Genomic DNA, 23,859 nt, shown 5'->3' on the forward strand with positions numbered 1-23,859 from the left:
AAAAAAAAAAAAAATCAGTAGCGCATTATCAATATTTATAATTATAATAGCATTATTAGTAATAGCAATAATGACAAATGTTCCCATTAAGGACATGTGTGTGAAAAGAAAATTAGAGACTTCTTTGTTCCTTATATGCGTCTATAATTTGGCCCTGAATTTGAGAACATCTCCCCAAAACTCCAAACAATTTGACTCTGTTCAACTTTATCAGCCCCAGTTATCACTATGAGCTCTGGGGCCTAAACTCACCCTTCCTTTAGAGTCTCATAAGGGCGTTTTAGAAGAGGCGCCGCTCATTTGCATCACAAAAGCGCCCGCAGGGCAAATCGCCTACATTTCCCACAAGTCTTTGCTCCTTCCTTCAATCGCTGCCGCTTCATGTGTTTTTGCCAGGAAAGCAGGAATTCCCGAGTGTGCGGTTCAAAGAGTTTAGCAACACAGCGGAAGTGTTACCCTGTCAGGAGCACCGAGTGTGTGCGTGTGTGCCTGTGTGTGTGTGTGTGCGCGCCTGTGTGTGTGTGTGTGTGTTTGAGAGAGAGAGAGAGAGAGAGAGAGAGACTTCAGCGGGGACTCAGGTGGCACGATGTGGGCTCGGTTGCTGGTTGGCACCGGAGTTTCGGGGCTCGGGTTGCGGGCTCCCCGAGCCGGTTTGCGGCGGGTCGCTGGAGCTGGATGTGCGGGGAGGAGGCAGCAGCAGCAGCAGAGACAGGCTTCAAGTGCAGAGGTTAGTGGAACCGTGGAGAGGCGCTGGACGGTAAACTGCCGTCGCTACAAGTCATCCGGAGTCCTTCGCGCTGCTTTGGTTAAAGCAGCTCAATCCCAATATTCCGACTTTCTCACTTTAAGATATCACTCCGAACCTCTCAAAAAATGGTTTCTGAATAAAGTTTCAGGCGTCAGGTGTGATAATTGTCCTCAGTAACAGGTTTAATATGAACTAAATTTATGCGCTATGCCAGATTTTTAATCTCGTGAGTCCTATTTTAGGTTTCGGGGGCAAAAAAATCTGAATTTGTAGGATTTTAGGATTAGTAGAGAAGGTGTCGGAGCTATTTTCATACTTGAACGGAAGTCCAGAAAACCTCAGAATAAATCCCTTGCTTTTTTTGGTGTCACTGCATCGGTTACAATAATAACATCAGAGTGTGCCACAGCTGCAGTTAGTTCATGCAGACATAATGTACATCTGTCCCAGCAGACTGTCGCCCCCCCCCCCTCCCGCCTGCTTCCCTTCACTGAGCTGCACAAGATGATTTTATTAAAACCACGAGTGACTGACTCTACAGTACTCCCAGCAATGTCTGGGCCTCTGCTCACTTATTGTGAAGGCTGTGGAGTCTGACCTTACCCCGCAGTGACATTCATTCATTCAGTCGTTCACTGAACATTCACCGATTTTTCTGGAAATCTCTTTCCTTTCTACACTTAAATTATCAGCCAAACACAGTATATCAGCTGAGATTTATCTTTGAATGTTGCACAAAGCAAAAGGCGTGAAAAGACTAAAGTCCCGACCCTGTCGATTGCCCTAATCTTACTAGTTCATTAAGTGTGTATGTGTCCGTGTGAGCATATTACAACCGCAACAACCACCTCTTCTTTGTTCATTCAAGTTAAGCGCTGACTTTGGACCTGAACAGTTTTGTAAAAAGCAGTTGAGTCTTATGTAAAGTTCCAACACACTCAATCCCATAATGCACTCCTGCCGCTGCAGCGCTGATAAGCCCCCCTTCACACTCTGGTTCAAAGGTCAGAAGTTCGGGTATAAAGGACAGAACAAGAAAATGACTGACCTCAGACTATAAACTGGGCTGTATATTTAACAAAGATGTGCTATTATGTCCCTCATCACTGTAGAATAACCTGTTTTATCAGAGTGACTGCAAAAGATTTGATCAGATTTTTCGGGGGACACATGCTGGATTGCTTCATGGCACTCAATCGAGAAATTCCCTGCACTTCCAGAGCAGAGATAAAAACTTCACATTCCTCACAATAGAAGCCAATAATAAAGAAATAAATGAATAATCATAAATAAATTCTATTAGAGGTGTTATAATATATTATAAGTTCATTTTTTAGAAATAGTAGTTGGCTTGTTGTTATTACATTCAATAAAACCATACATCAGTTAAATATTAAAGGATCCAATTTTTAGAAACACTTTTGCCAACTTCAGAGACATGTAAGATTTTAAATTTTGTATGGGCATTTTAAAAATCTACACCTTTAAGATACATACCAACAACCATTTATTATTATAACTATAAAAGAATTCCCTTAGTGTATTTGAAGTTTGGCACTTGAATCCCCCGTGTCTCTATTATTTTGTACACTCAGCATAGTGTTTTATTTTCCCCAGGCTACCTTGAAGAAGACTCCGCTGTTTGACTTCCACAGAGGGCATGGCGGAAAGATGGTGGAGTTTGCAGGCTGGAGTATGCCTGTCCAGTACAAAGACAGTCACATCGCCTCGCACATGCACACCAGAGAGCACTGCTCCATCTTCGACGTCAGCCACATGCTGCAGGTGAGACGAGCGTAAACGGACGCGTGCACTTCCTGGACACGGGTTGGCAAATACACGCATGCAAACTGGCACATCACATACGTGGGCACGCGTCATCATAGTATAACAAATCACAGGGTTTTTTTGTTTTTTTTTAAAATGCAGGACCCGACCAACCAAAAACAAATCTTCCTGCCTCTGTATTTAATCATATCCTTTTTGTTTTTTATTTTTCAGACCAAAGTCCATGGCAAAGACAGGGTGAAGTTCATGGAGTCTCTGGTGGTTGCGGATATTGCAGAACTCAAGGACAACCAGGTGAGATGAAGATTGTTTCACCGTGAACCTGCATCAACTGATTTTCTTTTTTCTCTTGGTCCACTTGGGGGCAGTGGAAACAAGCTGTAAATGTAACACTGGCGGATTATCATCTTTTAAGCAGATATGGTGAACTTGTTAGCCAACAGTATTTACACATCCAGCAGATAGGGAGCAACGTTATCATTTATTTGAAGTGGTTTTTTTTTGTTCACCGGGCAAAAGTAAGCCCAGCATTCAGTCTCCTTTTAGTCCTTTTATGGTCTCCACTATCCTTTGAGGAAAATATCTGCCTCTTTAGCCGCTCAATACTCCACTATTTTCACCAAGCTGTCGCTAAATATGCCTGCTGTTTGGTGCTGAGCGGGTAGTGTACCGTGGGTTTTTAGAGCTTTGTTGGCTGAAAACAGCTGCCTGCTGTGCCTGGAAATGTTGCTGATGGGAGCGGTGAGAGTGAACCAGAACCGTGGAGTAATGGGCCAGAAAACCACAGTAATGAACTGATGGGTGCTATAAAGCTGGATGAAGCTGAGGGAAAACGCAGGGTGGGGAATAATTCTCTGCGGGTTCGTCACTGCGATTGACCGCTTTCACATACAAATGGTCATGTGATCCATTGTTAACAGAAATAAATCGATTGATTGTCTCACCCTAAAGCCTCAAACAAATGCAGCAGAGAAATGTGGCTTCCCTCTGACTATAGTCTCGTCTTGTCACTTGTGAATCCGTCATGCAGAGTTAGTTGACAGATCCTGGTTCTTCCTCACTGTGTTTTGAGCCGCATTCAGTTTCTTAGCTGAATTTAGAGCTATCGGCTTGTGACCTCGATCAGCCTGATTGTTGTAGGTTTTTAGCAGGTTTCATCAGAAAATACTGAACTTTTTTTAAAAAACAAGCAGCTTGGTAAGAAGACTTTGTGAAACCAGGTGCTTTTTTGTGGTGAGGACAGCTCCCAAGCTGCTTCATGGAGCAGAAAGTGATGAGAAAATGGGGAGACTGGAAAACTACAAAATTTCCCTAATTGTCTATAATTTAACTGTCACACAGTGATTTTATATGATAGATTCTGAAGTTTGACTTTCCACCTTTTCTGTATTTAAAATAAACACAGATAAATTCACAGATATATATTTTAATGAAAAGCAAAAATAATGAGCCTTAGTATAAGGTAACCCACTGGACAGTGTCCCAAATGCATATCCTGCGTTTACCTCCAAATCCTCCTTCAATCATTTTTTCTCTCTTCCCCCCCAGGGTACATTGTCCCTCTTCACCAATGAGAAAGGAGGGATTATTGATGACCTCATTGTGACAAAGACAGACCAGGGCTACCTCTACGTCGTCTCCAACGCTGGCTGTGCCGACAAGGACTCAGCTCATATGACGGTAAATACAGACAAATACTGTTTGTTTGTAGTGTTTCTGACAGAAAGTGTCTGATCTGTTTGTGTGTGTGTGTGTGTGTGTGTGTGTGTGTGTGTGTGTGTGTGTGTGTGTGTGTGTGTGTGTGTGTTTTGTCTGTAGGCCAGACTAGCAGAGTTCAAAGCTGCAGGTTTTGATGTGGATCTGGAGTTCCTTGATGAAGCGCTGATTGCTCTGCAAGGTAAAATATTCTGTGGGCCTTCCTTTTACTTTATTCTTCCTTCCTTTCTTCTTTTCCTTATGCCCATATTCTATTCTTTCTTCCTTCCTTTGTTTGTTTGTGTCTTTCTTTCTTTCTCTTTCCTTTCTCTTTTTCCTCCCTGATGTCATCCTATCACTCTTTACCTTTTGCTTTTCTTCTTTCATTCGTTTCCTATATCCATCTTTTCCCTTCCTCCCTCTCCTCTGTCTGTGTCTGTCTCCTCAAATTTCTTTCTTTTGCCCACTTTTCGTTTCATTAGCTCAGCTGTTTTTTTTTTCTTTTTCTTTTTTTCCATGTCAGTATTTCTCTACTGGCTCGCTGTTTCTGTTGCACTTTGTTTCACTCTTTCCTCCATCTATTCCATGTAGTTTTATTTCACTCTTTCCTCTTTGGATCCTTTGTTAATTGACTGTTTGACTTCCTCTGCTTGTGTCCTCCAACGTCCATGTCTCAGATTACGTAGATAATTAATAAGCTGTGTGTTTTCAGGCCCGACCATGTCACGAGTGCTGCAGGAGGGGCTGAAGGAGGACCTCAGTAAGCTAACCTTCATGACCTCCACCCTGGCGACTGTGTTTGGTGTTCCTGGCTGCAGGGTCACTCGCTGTGGATACACTGGAGAGGACGGGGTGGAGGTGATGCTCTTTCTTCCGTTTCTTTTTTGACATTGGACTTGAAGATAATTCATTAATTTCACACATTATAACATGGACACAATGTGTGTAGATTTTTCCTCGGGCCTTTCCAAAATCTCATTTATCGTGTATATAATATATACACGATATATATTTTGAGCTTTGATGCAGAAAATATTTATTTCTAGTTGTGTGTCCGTTAAAAGTCCGTAAAGAGTCTCTAGGCTACTTAACAATGCTGCATTTACTATAACGTAAGACAAAGGAAAGCATACAGTCCTCACATTGAGAAGCTGGAACCAGCAAATCTTTGGCATTTTTGCTTAAAAAAAATACTGAAATGATTATTTGTTTATCAAAATAGTTGCAAATTAATTTTCTGTGGATGGACTAATTGTTGCAGCTCTAATGAAGACACATGCAGAGACTGTAAAGACGATGAGTGTTTATTTGTATCTGGTAGTTAAGTTGTGATTTACAAGCCTCCACGTTTGGTGCATAGTAGCATTAAACACACAGACCTCAAGTCACAAAGCTCTGTTTTTCAGTTTTGGTCAAGTTCAGTTTTTCTTTCTAGTATTTAGCCAACTTAACCTTATTCCTTTTCATTTTTACTCCATTAAAATGGTGATATGTCCCTTGGTAACTATTAATCGCTCTCTAAATATTGTTTGCAAAGAACCTGCTGTTTGTTTGCAAATGAATGGTTTACTACATGAATTTATCCTTTTTCACGCTCTCTCTGTCTTCCCACTCTGCTGGACCTCTGTATACAACAGGATGGATGTGGGTGGGTCTCTCAGTCAAACAGAGGGATAGTGGGAGTTTGCTTCTTTTTATCTGACTTTTTGTTCACATAAACTCATCACTCTCTCCATTACTATTTCTGTCAGTTCTAAGAATGACTTTACTCACTCTATGGTTTTTATACCATGAACATTTAAATTTTTTCAAAAATAAGATGCTAATTATTTGTCTATTTAAATAAATAAAAATTCAAAACAGGCTTCTTCGCCACACTCAGTAACATCTACTAATATATCTTTATCGAAAAAATACTCTCCTCCCTCTGTTTCTCAGATCTCTGTCCCTCAGTCCAGAGTGGTGGAGCTGACAGAGAAGCTGCTGGCTAACAGTGAGGTTAAGCTTGCCGGTCTGGGCGCCAGGGACAGTCTGAGGCTGGAAGCGGGGCTTTGTCTCTATGGCAACGACATAGATGAGTTCACCACACCAGTGGAGGCCACCCTGGTCTGGACCATAGGTGAAGTTTTAGTGTTACTTACATTATATTTTTATCAATTGTTTTTTTTTTCCAACCAGTTTGTTTGTGTAGAGGGTTTCGCTGGAACAGGTGGTTTTAAAACATGTAAATCCCTCTATCTTTATCTGGACTCATTTGTTAAGCTCACAGTTGTCCCTGAAATTTTTGAAGATCAACATTAATACATACAGTCAGAGACTTTAACATGTGGTGCAAAGATCTGGCAGGGTAGGCTTGGGGTTGCCAAAACAGTTCAAGCTCTTTTTTTGTTTCTTTAATTCAGTAATTTAATTATTTATTTTAGGTTGTTAATGCTGTTCATATTTCCATATAATAAGATTTAAATCTTCATTTATCCTCGTGCTTAATAAATTAAGTTGTTGTGTTAAAGCCCCTATGTGCAGTATTGTTATGTGATTGTAGCATTTTTCAAGCTTTTGTAATGGCATGGCAAGGTCTGTTTATAGAAAAAATCCTGGTGAAAATTGGTGCAGCAAATTACAGTAGTCAGTGGCTCTGCTGTCGGAGATTGGCGGCATGCATTGCTGTCTCTCCGCTATCTGTTCCTTTTATGATACTACCAGGAGATGCCAAAGTCAGACATTTGGAAATTCTGCAAATTAGAATTGATGAGCCCTTGCACCTTTACTTCCCATTGCATTCAGTCGTAGGAGCATTTTCAGCAAAGCTGGCAAAACGAAACTTCAAAAAAAAGGTTAGGTGTTCCTGCATGTGTGTGTCTGTACTTTAGTTCAGCCTGTTCTGTGTATTAACGCAATTGGTTTGTCTTCTCGCGAGCAGGAAAGCGTCGGCGACAGACAAAGGATTTCCCTGGCGCAGACATCATCGTACCCCAGATCAAAGCCAAGACAGTCAGGAAGAGAGTCGGTCTGGTGTCCACTGGCCCCCCTGTCAGACAACACACACCCATTCTCAGCCCTGATGGGAAGGTTATAGGTGAGGAGTGCTGGATTGGAGACGGATTAACAGTGGTCAAGAATTGTTTTACTGTGTAAATTCTCAAAATAAACAAAAACAACAACAGTAAATTCACCATTTTACTGTATATTTATAACTTCCACTTAAGCAACTGCACATGTGGAACAAAAAGTAAAACAATGCAAGGCGCAAGAACCTGTGTGTAGGACGTAGTGGCATCTAGCAGTGAGGTTGCAGATTGCAACCAACTGAATGACCCTCCCCTCATCCCTCCCCTTTCCAAGCGTGTAGGAGAAACTAATGTGGTCGTCAGGTAACGTAAAAATGTGAAAGGCTCCCTCTAGAGCCAGTGTTTGGTTAGTCTGTTCTGGGCTACTGTAGAAACGTGGTGCAACACGGCGGGCTCCGTGGAAGAGGACCCCCTCCCTATGTAGATATGAAGGGCTCAATGTAAGCTAACAAAAACACAAGGATTCTTAGTTTCACGTTATCGTAGACTAATGAAAACATAATTATGAATATTATACTCAATTTCTGAAAAAAGATCCTCCTAAATCCTACACACTGGTCCTTTAACGCCACTACTTGCAGAGTTTGTAAATGCATTGCTGTGTGACACAGTGTCTTTTATGATCCTACCATTGGGGGTCGCCACAGTCATTGTGGCTTTTAAAAATTTTTTTTAATAATATAAAAATTGATTCAAAATGGTCGGTGTTGCATGACATCATACATAACATTACCATGTCAATGTGATGAATATCAATTCAAATTTTTTTGTTACATGTTGTCACATTACTTTAGAGGCATAAGCCATACTGTGATATACTGAAAGAAATCCTCAAGCCATATTGCATTTAGTGACTGAAGGAATGAATGAGTAAAAGGGCCAAGCTAAAAAGTAAATGAACTGGCCCGTCTGCTGCTCAGGAAGCAAATTTCAAGCACAGAACACGACCAATTTAAAACTTCACCCAAAAGGTTTTATTCTGTATCTTAAGAGATTTTGTCTGAAAATGTAGCCAGGCATGAAAGACCTATTCTTTGCTATTTTATTTAGGTGAGGTGACCAGCGGCTGCCCCTCTCCCTGCCTGAAAAAGAATGTTGCCATGGGTTATGTGGATGCGGCCTTCGCTAAGAACGGAACATCCATCCAGGTAGAGGTCAGGAAGAAAGCAGTGCCGGCCAGCGTCAGCAAGATGCCATTCGTCCCCACCAATTACTACTCTGGATAGTAGGGAGAAACACACATACACACAAAGATAGAGATACAGCACTCTCATCCATACATATGCACACTATGCTCAAATTGGAGATTTCCTCCACTCTGCCCCTGACTTACCAATTCCACCCCCTTCTGTTTACAAATGCAACCCCAATGGAAGACTGAAAAGTCTAAATAGATGAGTCCTCTGAGAGAAAAAAATACCCCAAATTATAAACTGTTATACAATACAGTATGCGTGCTGGTCTAATGTGATCAGTCACAGTCACTTTCATTGAGAGTTTGTGTCAGAGACACTAAAGCTGAGACACTTACAAGGTAAGTGTAGGTACAGTTACTTGGTGCAGGACGTTTTAAACAGAAGACTGTCACTCTACATACAGTCAGTCATTATTCTACCTGTGTGTGTCTAAAAAGTGCAGTGTACGATAACATGGTTTCACCTGTGGATGGATGTGTGGTGAACTGTGAGAAATGTATAGAAGAGGTGCATGGAATAAATTACAAGCAGTATTGTTGTGTCTGAGAATGAATGTATGACTACAGTATGTCCTAGAAGCTCTGTTAATATGGTTCATAGACCCAGGCCTGTTTTTATTTTTCTATTGTGTAAGTGGACAGCAGGTTAAACTGAGTCAGCTTACTGCACTTTCAGCAAGAACAAAAAACTGAGGCTGTGTGGATCCATAAACAGCAGTATTTAATTAACTTTTGTTGTAGAATATAGGTTTTACTAATGAAACATGATATTTTCATCTGTCACCACTGGACCAAAAAAAAAAAAAATCCAAATGGCACCAGCACCAGATGTCTTCATATCTGTTTTTTAAGGTCTTTTAAATAATACAGAGCCAAATCTCCATTAATATTATTGTTAGTTGTAAAGAACTTGATTAAGGAGTTCAACGAGGGACAGCTCATAATCCTGTCAACACAAAATTCCTACCTGAAATGTGCTTAATAACACAAATATGCAAGTCCAGTGTGTGGAATTGGTATTTTCTGTTAATTATCAGATTTTCTCATCAAGACCTTATTTTGGGGGGATTTGAATGAGTTCTGGTTTGCTCTGTTGATGTGGACCTGATCTCCTCGTCAGATTAACCTGACCAGTTTCTAAGACTGTTAATAACATGTTGAACCTTAAAGAGAAGTTTACATTACATATGGTTCAAAGATAGTCTAACTTTAAAAGATTTTAATTGTCATTATGTGTGTTCTGTTTGGCTACTGATGAAATGTAGTTTCTTAAACTAGGACAGTTGTCTTTGGAATTTTTATCTTATTTTATTAAGATAATAACACACTAAATAAAGAAATAATACTACTGCTTCATAGGTTGACTTGAAGGTCCACTGCGTGGACTTTAATATTTAGCCGAGTGTTTATGTAAACATTTTAAATAACATTTTTTATCTGATTATAAAATATCTTTTCTTTAATAAAGGTGATTTTTGCTTCATTTGCCTTTAACCCGCTGTTATTTTATATGAAAATAATGCATCAATGTTTTGTTTTCATGAAATCAGTCAGTCTGGCAAACGTTTGGTTAAAATAGTCTGAATTCTGTCAATTTTTCCTTTTTTTTCCCCCCTGTTTTTTCTTTTTTTAAGATTTGGCCTCCTTATTCTGAATTTGCCCTAAATCCAAATTGTGGCACATATGGCTTTGGGCGCTCGAAATCCCGATTTGAACGTTATTTCTAAAATAGAAATATGAATAATACGGGCCAAAATGTTATTTAAAATCTGAAAGTTCCCATTTCAACAGTCAGGGTTGTAACTGTATTTTCAATATACTGACTTTTTGCTCAGACTTCGGACTTGACTGACAAATCTGACCGCCCCTCACAATTGCGTTACTCAGAGAACACACATTAAGTCTGGGCTTCGACATACCACCGGAAACGGGGGACTGCTAACAGAACGAACCTGGCAACCCCGGCTGCCGGGCCGACGAGTAGTTACTGAAGAAGGGAAGATGGTTGACTTCGTGACAGCAGCGTGCTCAAAACTCCGTCCCAAACACTTTGAAAAATACTTACAATCTCAGCCGGGTATTAGATATAGATTACCAGGAGACAATCATAGATAATACATAGTGAAAACCGTTGGGTAGAGTGTCTTTTTTCGCCTCCGGAACACTCTGTATTTCCAGCCTGAAGAAAGCGGAAAGTTGTGGAACGTGGTGGCGGATGGTGTTCGTAAAGGACGCCGGTCGTCGTTAACCGAAGTGTAAACACGAGTGTGGAAGAAGGGGGAATTTCGGGAGTTTTTTTTGTACCCAGCTGTCGAGATAAACCACGGAGGACACCCGGCCGTATGCTGCCGCTGCTGTTGCTGATACTACTACTACTACTCTTGCCTTCAAACCAACTCTGTAATCTGTGAGGAGCGGACTTGACAGTTGGACTGAGAGCAGGCTAACTTTAGCTAGCTAACCACAGCTAGCTTTGTTGTGAACTGGGGGATCAAAACGCTGCTCGAAATGCCACGGAGTAAAAAGGGGAAACGTGGCTCCGGTAAACCGGGTAAGTAGCAGTAGCGGCCGAGCTAACTCACCGTCCGGCTTCTGGCAGAGAAACCAGCAGGGATGTAATGACTAAATATAACAGCTTTGGTGAAAGTGTTAATACACGCTGTACATCTTGCTCGCCACACCTTTAAGCCCGACGGCAGCGGTAGCAGAGAGTATCCATGCCATATGGGACAAACAATAAAAGAGTGAGACCGCTTGTTACTCCTCAGACTTTAGCGACTTGACTTGTTTTGCTGTCCGACATAGCGTTACATCCATGTGGCTTATCATTAGTGCTCCAGCTTAGCAGTGCGACATCTATGATGAAGCCACTATCAGCTTAGTTGAAGAATCTGTCCGTGAAAATGTGATTTTATTTAATTTATTTTTTTTTTACAGTTCACTGGAGTTTTCTGCTAACATTCAGGACCCCAGGCTCGCCAAAGTTACACTTGTAGGGTTAAGGTGAACCCCGGGTTATTTTTAGCAGCGGTGCCAGGCCACATAAAACGGGTAGGGGGATAGCTGTCGGAAGAAGAACAGCCCATGCAACAAGTACTGCAGGTTCCTCCAGTACATTTACAGTACGCGAGTTAGAGAGCGTTTACGTGCCGTGAGGCTGCTGCTTGAGAAACGCAGCCACACAAGGTTTTAAGCAGTGTATACAGTAGTGGTGTGGACCATGCATGTGCCTGTAAGGGCGTTACAGCCCCCTCACGTTTTATGGAGTGGCGTTGCCCGGGAAGAACACACGTGCTGGCGCCTAAATGCGCACACGCGTACATACGCTATTTTGTGGAGTGTAGATGCTCAAGATTGAAAAGAGAGGGACGGGTAGGGAAGTTTAGTCACGGACCAATGAGAGTATTAAGTCTGATGTTCCCATTATATTTGCAAATCTGTGTCAATTTAATGATCACTTACTTTACTTTAAAGCTTCATAGTGCAGTTTGGGTAATTGTGCATCAGTTTTTTGCTATGCAAATTTTCATCACTGGAAAAGTGGTGCTCATTTCTGATGTTTTCTTCTCCATCATGGTCACTCCTGCATTTTTCATATCTTTGCATTCATTCACGCATCTGTCCACCATGCAACCTGTACACCCTTTTATTTCATCCATCCATTCATCCCTCCATCCACACATCATCTCCAGGCTCCCTTCGTCTCGAGGTTCTTCAGCTGCAGCTGTCGACTAAAGCATCCCTGAAAGGTAACTCCTCTGCCCCTTGACCCCTGACCTCAGCTTCATGTCCAGCTCGAGGCTTGTCCAGAAGCCCTTGAACCTCACTACTGTGCCTGCAGTAAACCCAGCAGCCAATCACATGCTTGGTTACCCTACTGTGTGTGTTTTTGTTCCAGCTGCACTGAAAAGTTTTAACTCTTCCCTCATACATTACCTGCCCCAGCTGCTTTCTTTGGTTACTTACTGTCTGACTTCATCACAGCCTCTTTGTGGTGTAGCAGCAGAGTGGCACTAAAATCACTTCACTGACTGAGTTTCCTCAGTCCCTCTGCATGTCACGCTTGAACATCATGAGTTAACACCCTACCTTCACGCTGAGATTGATGGCTATGTAAAACAGGACTTTTTAAAGGAAGTTTATCCACATCTGACCTTCTCTCCCACCCAGCCTTCTATTTAAAGGTGGCTGCTAACATCTAGACTTGCTTCATCCCTCCATGTCTGAGTGTGCTCCCATCATGCCATTTAATTAGAAATTTTTTCAACCGTCCGACCTCTTTATCTTATCTGCACTGACACCGGAGGAGTTTGGATTTAGGCAGTCATTGCTTCCTGGAGTGACTTTGTTCTTTCTCACTTATGCATATGTGTATGTAAAGTCCTGTCAGTGTGACATTCTTGATACTGAATTCAAATTACCCCAATGCATCATATACCAAGGAGCCAGTTTAATTTATTTTTAATTTTATTCCTTCGCTCTGGGTGTCCTTTTGAATTTTTCTATTGGTGGGATTTTATAAGACAACAGCTTATCTGCCGCATAGTCTTTGTTTCCCCAGAGAAATATCCTACCTTTCAAAGTAAAAGATTTCTTACACAGTTTTCCTGCAGAACTGTTTACGATGGAAGTAATTTTATTTCCAAGACCTGTCTTTGTTCCAAGGAATAATTCCAGTAGGGCTTGCACTTTTAGAAAGCTGTTAGTTGGATCTTTACATTAAGTCTGACAAACAAATGGTGTTGTTTAGACTTAATGATGTCAAATTTGAATTTCGTTGTCTTAAATTACCTGGCTGTGAGGGCAATATTCCATGGTTAATCCGAACAGAATGCTTTTGGAAAGAACACGGATTAATTTAGTCCTATCTGGAGTTATGTGTCTTGTATTTAAAGATTGTGCTACCAGGCCATGATCAGGGGACTCAAATAGGCTCCCACCCTTTTGGATCAGAGCTCTAGATTAGTCTGTCAGCCAAGCCTCTTCCTCAGGGACTGGATGACTTGACTGCTGGAGCTGTGTGACTGATCGCTATGTAAGCACAAAATAGCAAAGTGGAGACGACACGTGAGCCGTGGCAGGGAGCTCACACTTCACATAACTGAGCTGCATGTGGGCAGGCCTGCATGGGAAGATGTGTGTGTGTGTGTGTGTGTGTGTGTGTGTGTGTGTGTGTGTGTGTGTGTGTGTGTGTGTGTGTGTGTGTGTGTGTGTGTGTGTGTGTGTGTGTGTGTGTGTGTGTGTGTGTGTGTGTGTGTTCGCGTGCGGGCGCAGCTGCAGGGGAGTAACTTGTACAGTGGCTGGGAGTTCAGGGATGATTGCTGGGAAATTACTGGTTGATACAGGCTTGCAGAGAGCGCTTTAACTCGCACCTAAGAGTAGGTTTTTGAGCAAGAGAGCCCACAGGGTGTTCTGTCAAAGAAATTAGAATATAAGGAAGGAGAGGTTGTCAGGGCTGCATTCAGGTTTATCTTGTTACAATGAAAAACTGTTATTTTGTTTTTAGGTTATCAGTCAAGTTAATGAATTAAAATCTCTGTCCCTGAATTTCATGTAATCAGTTTATCTCTCAAATTTTAAATTTACTTCATGTGCTTGTTTGGCTGCATAATCACTGTGCACTGTAACTACAAAATAGTTATAGGTTTTGATGTAAGATGCCAAAAAATTATTGATAATATATAATATTAATAATAATGTTTTAATTATACCGTATGAGGTCTTTCATGTTATATATCTAAAAGTATTGTTATAGCCACATTAATGGAGTTCCCTTTCATCTTGTAAGTGATTTGTAAGAAATGTGACTGCAGCAGAGTCTTTTTCTGTGTTGATATTTTACTCTGAACTAAGCCTCTTCAGCTCCCAGAGGACAGCAGTTTCCTCCCCAAAACAACCTTCATGACATTTTAATGAAGCCAGACTCGAAGGTTTACTTTGAATTGCCAGCTCAGCACTATACTCACTTAGACACCCAGTTTAACAACTGACTGTGTTACATACATGTACTAACGTTGGCGCAAAGGTAGCTATTAATGGGAACACAACCTGCAACTATTGTGTCATTACTCTACAGTAGAGTTTTGTCCTTGAGCAATTATCCAGCTGTTATCCAGTCAGCTCCACTGTAAAATATTTGACAAGCAGCAGCCAACAGTAAGAGGTGCAGAGTTAAAGCAACAATGCCCAGAAATTAGATGAATAAATATTACTGCTACCATCATCAGTTTACCAGGCAATAGCAATTTCAGCAGAATAGAAGAGCTTTTAAATGATAGTCTGGTACATAATGATAAATTTGTCAGCCACAGCAGAAATTCAGCAGCATTTGGTTTGTGGCTGGAGATACTGTATCTTTTCCCCTTAATGCTTCACTTTTGAAGTGTGAAGAAAAGTCAGAGTAGAAGATGTGACAACAATGACTCCACATCTGGGTCTGCTCAAGTCAAATGGCTGAACTTTAGCCCAGTTTACACATTCTCAGCTCAAATAGACTCCTGGATCCAGTTATTCCTTTGGTTGGATTTTCTTATTACCTGAGCACAGGTGGAAATACCTGGATGATATCAGAAATGTGTTGCCAGAGTCTTCATTTTCACTGTACATTTGTCATTAGGCACTGTGCTTGTATCTAAAGCGGAGTAAAATAACATTACTTGCTACCGATGCAGATAGTCTACAATTAATGATATCAAAAACACATCAAAGTAAATAAATGTTTTTTCATAGAGAAAGTTGATACAGTTACACAACTACAACCCCCATGCAGCATTGTCGCAACAATAACTGTGACCTTTGGGCTACCCTGCATGTACTGTTTGACCTGAGCACGAACATGCGCACACAGATAAACAAACAAACAAACAAACACACACACACAGTCTGACCATTCTGGATTGTACACACTGAATGTATGAATAAATGAATGGTAACTCTGGTCTCCAGTAATCCCACCAACAGTAGAAAATCCTGAGCCAGCAGGAACCTGAGGGTTAGCTTAGCTTAGCCAGCCTGGCTTCTAACCCCTGTTTTGTTCAGACTCTGTGTAACAAACTATCCCTTCTCATACACACAGGGCAGAGCTGCTTGGAAAAACTGCAACACTAATTACCTCCTGGTACCAGTAAAAACATACATGATGACAGACAATTGCCCAATGGATACTTCTTCTGTTTGTTTGTTTTTTGTCATGATGTCCTGTTTATTAACTAGGAGAACATCAGTTCCTGTGTATGGATGAGACTCATAATGAATAAATTGGAGAGCCACTATAATATGCATAAAATGGCACCGCAAATAACATTAATAGCAAAATAATATTTTAGCCAACATAGTAAAAGAGTTTTGATATTTCTATCTTTAGTTTGATGGTCACTTTGCATATTTGAAACTACTCCAAATACAAGTCACACAACAGTTTGAAGAGCCTTTCTTGTGATTTTTAGAAGTTGGAGGAGGCTTCATTAGTAAGAATCAGTCTTATATAGAAAATCTTTCAGTGTCTCGGGAGGTGGTTAGATGCTTCATGGAAGAAGACTCTAAGGCCCCAGTCTTGGCTTGAAGTGCTTGCTGAGGTTTGTAGACGACAAATTAGAGTTAGCAATTCATCCCTGTGAGTTAGTATGTGTCTATGTATAAGAAGAACTCTATTGGTGTACCGTTACTGACAAAGAGAGGCAGCTGAGCAGGGGAAGCCTACATCCTAAACCTGCTATTACTCAATGTTAGGAAATAGCCACCAGCCAAATTCTGGTTAATTTTGATTGTTCCTTGTTCCTGTTTTTATTTCACTTTCACAGTTAACCATAATCATTTTGTCGCACCTTACTGTTGGAGAAAAAAAAAAACAATACAGAACCGGGCAACATTTCAGGCAAACGGGAGGAAATAGCTGTTGTTTCCCAACAAATACCGCAGCTTCTGATTTGGAAACTTTCAATCTATTTTTATCTAGTGTTGCTGATTATTACCTGCTCCTTTTTAAGTCTTTTTTTTCTTACTCTGTCACTGTCCTAACAACTGTATAGTGTATCGTATAATACACCCTTCCTCTATCCCTCTTTTCTCCTCCATTCTTCTCCCTGTCTCACTTTTCCCCATCTCCCTCTTTTTCCTTCTCTAGGTATTAAAAATGGGGTGAAGGGAGAGTCGGGTGCCAGTGATGATGAACTGACGTCTGATATTCTCAGCCACTACAGCAGTGCCAGCGAAACTACTTCTGTGCTGGAAGAGGGCACAGGTTAGTTCATAAATGCAGATACTACATACGCAGTTGAATAATTGTAATTGCCAGGGTACTGCTTACGTTGACCAAAAGAAATAAATCTTTTATATTGTACTTGATATTTTCCTCTTAAACTGTAGCATCAAACTTGCATACAGTCACCAAAATCCATACAGATCAACTGTGTGTGTGTGTGTGTGTGTGTGTGTGTGTGTGTGCCAAACTCAGGGAGTGAGCAGGTGGATGAGCAGACTGCCCAGGAGGAAATGGAAGACAAACTCAAACAGTGTATAGATAACCTGACGGATAAAAGGTGAGGGTTTTTTTTCCCCCCCTTTTATTCAGTCACTATCAACAATAAAAATAGGGAATGTCAGGAAATACTGTTGAACTCACCTTATTGTCCTCTCCTCTGTCTTTCCGTGTCTCTCTCTCAGTGCTAAGACTCGTCTAGCCGCCCTCGAGTCGTTGCGACAGGCCTTCTCCTCCAGAGTGCTGTATGACTTCCTGACAGAGAGACGCCTCACCGTCAGCGACTGCCTGGAAAGAAGCCTTAAAAAAGGTGAGATAGAACAGAGGGATGTGTGTGTTCTGTTCTGTGCTCTATTCCACCATGCTAATTAGATATGTTTCTGTATCACAGGTTGTGATTATTTTGCATGTTTACATGAAACTGTACATACAGCAGGGCTTTCTACAGACTTGTTGATGATGCATATGTATATTTTGTCTACATAGGGACCGTTTAAGTTTGGTCTTATAAGTGCTAGTGAGGAAAACATTTCTTCCTCCGTTTCTCAAAGTGGAACTGCAGTAAACAACAGATGCAGTAATCAAGGATATTATTAATCACTATCATTTCACTTCCTGTTCCTTCTATTTGTCCAGGCAGTGGAGAGGAGCAGGCAGCAGCGGCTACAGTCTTCGCCCTGCTGTGTATCCAGCTGGGGGGTGGAGATGAGGCAGAGGAGGGCTTTAAGATGCTTCGTCCCATCCTTACTGCCATCCTGATTGACAACACTGCCAGCGTAGCAGCCCGCCAGAGTGTGAGTAATGACGTAAACCTTCTCTAATACTGTGCAAAATGTAGGATTTGGTATTTATCTTCAATTTATTGGAACGCCTGGAAAAAAAAAAAAAAATCAAAAGCAGAAAATTAAATGTGAAATATGTGTCAGCTCTGACATATGCATGTGTAAATACTGGATCAAAAATCAGTCATGTGGACTGCTGTTTAAAACCCAGGAGCAACGTGACAATAAAAGTCGCAGAACAACAGCAAATTGAGAAACATCTGCTTCAGCCAAGACTTGTACGAGTGCAAACTCTGAAATGCATTTCTCCCATCCAGCTGACTTTATATTCACCACCACTGTTATACAAAAATAAAAGTTGGGTCTTGGCTCAGCAATTCAGTAAACAACATTAGGAAACATTCAACTTAAAAATATATGAAAAATTCTCTGGTTGTGGTTTTTGAGCAAATTCAGTTTTAAGATGGACTGTCCAGCCTGTCACGGTTGCAGTTATGACATTTTACACGTCATAACACCCTTGTCAGCTGCTGTTTTTTGCCCATCGTGTCCATTTTGGAAACAAACAGAAGACATAAACGCAATGCAAGGCAGTGTTTCGGGGGAATCTCCCAGCGTGTGACGTTAACAGCAGCTATTTTGGACTCTTTGGTTTGGTAACTCATCGTAGTCATATTAGCCTGTATTTGCTCCTGTAGAAAGCTTGATAGGCATAAAAATACATATTTTACAATAAGTTTATTTATAAATAAAAAGTAATAGTTGCTTAACTGTAGTAGAAACCACATTATTTATTACGTTGGAGTTTTTTTAACTGAAAACATTAACAGACCAACTTTAAGGTTGACTAAGTTATTGGAAAAAAACAAAAAATGACCTTAGGATCACATTAAGCTCATGGTGGATCCTATTGGTAATGATAAACATGTTCTTACTTAAATGATTTGATGGTAGCTAACCTCAAACTGTGTTACAGGTTGAGCTAGGAATCACAGCGTCAGTCCTCAGTATGTCTGTCCTGGTTTAATCACGTCTGGTTGTTTGACTTTCTTGCAGTGTGCCAGAGCTTTGGGGATGTGCTGTTATGTGTCTGCTGCTGAAGACGGAGAGGTAAGAACATCTTGCCACTCGCGACAAAAAAATCTCATAGTGTTGCAAAGGATTAGAGGAAAATATCGCCATCACGGTGAACAGTTTGACTGTTGTTTGACTGTCACGCTTTATTTTATAGGTTAGGACAGTTCAGAGCCTTCAGTCTACTCATTGTTACCTCCTCACCTTATGTATAAAAGAAATATGATACACGACAAAAGCCCTGAAAAACCTCCCGGGCAAAATCCTATCAAATGTGGGTTAGCTCAGCAATGGCTGAATTGACCCTTGTGCTGTTAAACGTAAACACTTTCTCATTCCTCATTACATTTTTTTCTCTCTCTCTTTTTTTCCCTTAACATCACTCCTAAACCCTCACAGGACTTGATCAAGTCATTGGCCCTTCTGGAGAGCATATTCATGTCTTCCTACCCCAACAGAGAGGGGACGCTGCCCACACCTAAACCTGGGAGTCCAGGCCTTCACGGTGCTGCTCTGCAGGCCTGGTCGCTGCTGGTCACCCTCTGTCCCGCATCCAGACTGACTGTGCTGCTCGACCTGTGAGTGAAACAAACTCAGTGTTCACAAAGAAAAAACTAATCTGATCCAGTACGTAGTAGAGAGTTAATCTCCAAAGGTGTGAAAATCCTTAGTAGACTGTTCTGCTCCCTTTCATGTAAACCCTCTTCTCGCAGCTGAAAATGATTTAAGGGCTGAATTCCACAGCGTGTCATTCACAAAAAATGCTGCAACAGCAGAATGAACTCACATCGCCAGTTTACCATCTGTTTGTGTTTTTTGACTGTTTATTTAATTTCTAAACACTACATTTTGCATGAATCGTTTTCCACTTTAAAGTTGACAGAACCCAAGCAGGGAACTCAGAGTTCAGCCAAACCAGAATTTGGCAGCAAATCCTTTTTTGTTAGACCCCGATATTGATGGTGAGCTGCCGCTTATGCACCACATTATCTGTTGGAAGAGAAGACTAGGTACACAAACATCAGGTTTGTCAACATCAAGCGTGTGCTTGTCATGTCGCTTGAGGGAAATGACAGAATTGAAATGAGAGAAACTCTGTTTTTCCATTACTCTCACTCCATTCTCACTGCAGCTCAGTTCTGGTAAGCTTTATGGGCTTGACATTTTGACACACCACGTTACACGCAGGGGTTACCATATTAATTAAAAAGTCATCATCAGTGACTAATGGTGTAACTAACTGCAATGATCTTGCTCCATTTTCCCGCCTTCAGTCACCTCCCCAAACTGCAGGCGTGTCTGCAGAGCAATGATGTCAACTACAGGATCGCAGTGGGGGAGACCATCGCCCTGCTGGTGGAGCTGGGGCGAGATATAGATGAGGTAAACACACAAACACGTAGCAGGCACACAAACACACGTTTGAAACTAATAAACTAATTGGAGGACACACACAGGCTGTTAAATAAAATACGGTTGCAAGAAGAGAAAATCTTATCTGGTGAAGCTGATAATAAGAGGGTACAATCCTTTTCCCATTACACTTACATGTCTCTGTGGTTTAGAAATATATCTCTTGTTAATGTTATATTGCTGTACTACAGTTTTGTCATTGATGTTGTGTATATGTATAGGAATTTGAGGTGGAAGCCAGTGAAAGTCTGTGTGAATGTCTGAAGAGTTTAGCCACAGACGGCAACAAACACCGAGCCAAGAATGACAGGAGAAAACAAAGGTCCATCTTCAGAGAGGTGCTACATTACATAGAGGTACGTTTTATCACTGCAAAGGTGATATTTGTTATTAATGATTTTACTTCTGTCTTAGTAAATTTGTCACTGAACAACTGGTCTTTTCATTTCCAAGTTGAGCACGTCTGATCTGATCGATCGATCGATTTATTTATTTTCCTAGTAGTATAAACATCACTGAAAACATTTTACTCTTGTTTCCGCGTCACTTTTTTTGGCTTCGATTTTTGTTATGTCCCCTTTCTTCTCCTGCAGAACGAGGACTTCACAGAGGAGAAGATCAGGTTCGGAGTGGAGAGCGTTTACATCGACGGCTGGATGAGGAGAAGAATCTATGATGCTTTCAAAGAGATCCTGGAGTCCGGAGTCAGACACCATCTACAGGTCAGGAAACGCACTGAAGCAAGTAGTGTACTCCAGAAGAACATCGGTTTGTTCTCACAGGAGTAACGGCATGTTCGTGCCGCAGTACTGCTGCATATGGCTGAGATTGCTGCAGTGTGCATGGCAAAAGGAAGTTGTTCACACAGCCTTTTCTCATGATCCGCTAAATTACTGTCACGTGCAACTGGCCAGCAGTGTCACGTGATTGTTTTTGTGCCACATATCTTTTGCGTTACGTCCATAGTGATACTAGGTTTAGTTTTTATGTCTCATGAGACGTGTCTGCTCTCTGATCTGGCATGGACGCCAATAAACAAAAACCCGGAGTTGAGCAAGAATACTGGTATTTGCCTGAAAAGGCAGCAGGCTGAGGTCACATCACATGTGATGTAATGTGAGTATAATGCTGGTCGGCAAAAACAATGAGCACAACTACACGTGCACCACATTGGAGTGGGTGAATCCCATGCAACGCTATTGCATTTATTGTGTATAAAAAAGCAAAGCCATAACTCAAAAACACTCCATAATTTCTCATCCAGCATTTTAGCAAAGCTGCACTTATATTGCAAAGTGTAACCAATAAGGGCTGATTAGAAAGGAAATCGGTGTTCCTCACAGAATTAGGTTCTACCTGTGGCGGAAGCTGAGTGCTATGGGACAAACAAATAACGGAACAATCTATACAGCTCCATTACTTCACACTGGTAAATGCTATTGTACGTCTTTGGTAGGCAACATGAGTTTACACTTGTGGATTTTGTAAGCTGTCATGCAATTTTCTGCAGTTTCGGCAAAACATGAAGACAAAACAGCAAAAAAAAGAAAAAATTGGACATTTATATCCAGAAACTATGTTAATAATTTGTGTCTTTTTGTTTTGTTGCAGTTCAACCCACTACTAAGAGACATCTTTGGCCTCGGCCCCCCCATCATCCTGGACGCTACCGTCAAAGGCAACAAGATCTCACGATTTGAGAAGGTAACAGCATCTCTTTTGTCCTTGAATCTCAACGAGCATACAGGAACAATTGCAATTTTTTCAGTATTTTTTTCTCGTCTTGCATTTGTGACACACCCTTTATGAACTGCTGCTGAAGCTAAAGTTCAAAAAGTCATTCTCTGTGATTATAACCTGAGATGTATAAAACTGTTGCACTCATCTTTGTCTCTTTCTTCAACAGCATCTTTTCAACTCAGCTGCCTTCAAGGCCAGGACGAAACAGAGGAATAAAGTCAGGGACAAACGGGCTGACGTCATGTGAGAGAAGAACGAGGTTGGAGGGAATGGATGAGTAAGTGAGGAACTCATTGGGCTCGATTTGAGATGGATACAAAATGATGCCTTCAACGCTTCAGCTGTCAGATACACACAGACTCAGCAAAACCCTCAACATGGATTTTTCACTTGTGCTTTTCACCTGCAACTTAATTCTCCAGATTCAAGATGGCCACCGTTTATTCTTATCTCCCATGGGCAACTTGCTGATAAACAGTTTTACTGTTCTTCTTAGCAGGCATTTGCTTTTCAGTCAAAAATGGAATTGATTGCGACAACCCTTACTCACAGTATTTCCTACACAGCAATGCTGATGGTTTATAGTGAATACCAGCTGTAAAACAATGCCGACCTTTTCACACATTTAATGGGATCTTCAGATATCTAAAAGGTCTTTTTACCAAAAAAATACAGGGAGAGTAAAGTACTAAGTCTCTTTGTAAGAGTCAAACATTTTGAAGCTTTATGGTACATCTCTGATCTGTGGAACTGTCACTAAAACCTTCTTTGGTGCTGATGGGTATTATTTTTCATACTCAGCTCCATCTTCTGCCCTGTGGTTTGACCGGTCAGTCAAATCTTTTTTTAATCGTAATTCCTGTTGCGTTAATGAAGCTTCATGTTTGAGAATCAACTTCTTTAATGAGAACCAAACAGATCCACAGAAATATTCTGGGAAAACCCTCCTCTTCTCTGGGCTAAATTATTCCTTGCTACCCCCTCATTCGTCCTCTTTCTTCACATCCAGAGTCACGACTTCAGCTGCCAAACCAGAAACTGACTTTACAAACAATGCAACCTAGTGTGGTGTTTGTGTGAGAGTGTGTTTTATTTGAATTTTATTTAACATCAAGTAAAACACTTGCAAAAAAAAAAAAAATGAAGATGCCTAATTAAAAAAAAAAATGAAATCAAATAGATAATGTCATCTTTGTATTGATATTTTTTGAGAGGTAAAATACGTTTTAACCATTTCTGGTGGATAATTGTATTTTACTTTCTAATTTATTAAATGAACAGTACTCTGTGATTTTTAAGAAACGTAAAAATGCCAAGAACTGTTTACAGTCACAATTATGGGAAGAACATTACAAGAATTTCTATTTTTTTTCAATTGTATTTTTAATGCGGGTTGGTGGGTCATACAATCTACCCATGTGTATGTATTGCAGATATACTGTACATAGGGATTCATGAAGATGCGTACTTGAATCATTAGAAGCATTTGAATGATTTTCCCTATGATGAGCAGTAAACATACAGGCCACTTACCTGAACTGCTGATCAGAAGAGGTTTGTGGTGTTGCTGTTTTTAATAGTGGTCAGGATAGCATCTTAAATTCAGTTTGCTCCTGATTGTGGCAGCAATATCACCATTTTTTAGATGTTTTGATCATATTAAATATTAAAACAGGAAATTTCTCACCATTGAGTTTCTGCTGTTGATCAGGTTTGACCCCCTGGGTGAAAGGGAGCAACAGGCTTCCCATATTACAGCATCACCAAACTGTCTCATCAGTAGTTCTGGTGCTAAGGCACAAGGAATCATGGATCAAATGAAATAAAGAGAATTTGAGCACTTTTTTTGTGTCATTTGTAAATCCAAAAAGATTTTTTTG

The 23,859-nt window shown here is 40.9% G+C and overlaps 2 protein-coding genes across 3 annotated transcripts; both read left to right on the forward strand.

Moving 5' to 3' along the window:
- The first annotated feature begins 353 nt into the window (after nt 1-353).
- On the forward strand, nt 354-9,977 carry amt (aminomethyltransferase). The gene is made up of 9 exons (XM_040151720.1): nt 354-727; nt 2,366-2,533; nt 2,750-2,830; nt 4,085-4,216; nt 4,355-4,433; nt 4,944-5,089; nt 6,170-6,350; nt 7,152-7,307; nt 8,350-9,977. Exons 1-9 carry the CDS (start codon nt 587-589, stop codon nt 8,523-8,525), a joined length of 1,260 nt encoding a protein of 419 aa, XP_040007654.1. The 5' UTR covers nt 354-586; the 3' UTR covers nt 8,526-9,977.
- A 434-nt stretch (nt 9,978-10,411) lies between these two features.
- On the forward strand, nt 10,412-23,821 carry ifrd2 (interferon-related developmental regulator 2). 2 transcript variants are annotated; one of them, XM_040153138.1, is made up of 13 exons: nt 10,412-11,045; nt 12,187-12,243; nt 16,617-16,733; nt 16,947-17,031; nt 17,156-17,280; nt 17,607-17,764; nt 18,809-18,862; nt 19,226-19,404; nt 20,101-20,209; nt 20,461-20,595; nt 20,833-20,961; nt 21,851-21,943; nt 22,146-23,821. In XM_040153138.1, exons 1-13 carry the CDS (start codon nt 11,003-11,005, stop codon nt 22,224-22,226), a joined length of 1,365 nt encoding a protein of 454 aa, XP_040009072.1. In that variant the 5' UTR covers nt 10,412-11,002; the 3' UTR covers nt 22,227-23,821. The 2 variants fall into 2 exon arrangements, with proteins under 2 accessions (XP_040009072.1, XP_040009073.1); XM_040153139.1 differs by lacking the exon at nt 12,187-12,243.
- The last annotated feature ends 38 nt before the right edge of the window (nt 23,822-23,859 follow it).

The sequence above is a fragment of the Xiphias gladius genome, chromosome 18 (genome assembly GCF_016859285.1).
Source record: "Xiphias gladius isolate SHS-SW01 ecotype Sanya breed wild chromosome 18, ASM1685928v1, whole genome shotgun sequence".
Lineage (NCBI taxonomy): Eukaryota > Metazoa > Chordata > Actinopteri > Istiophoriformes > Xiphiidae > Xiphias > Xiphias gladius.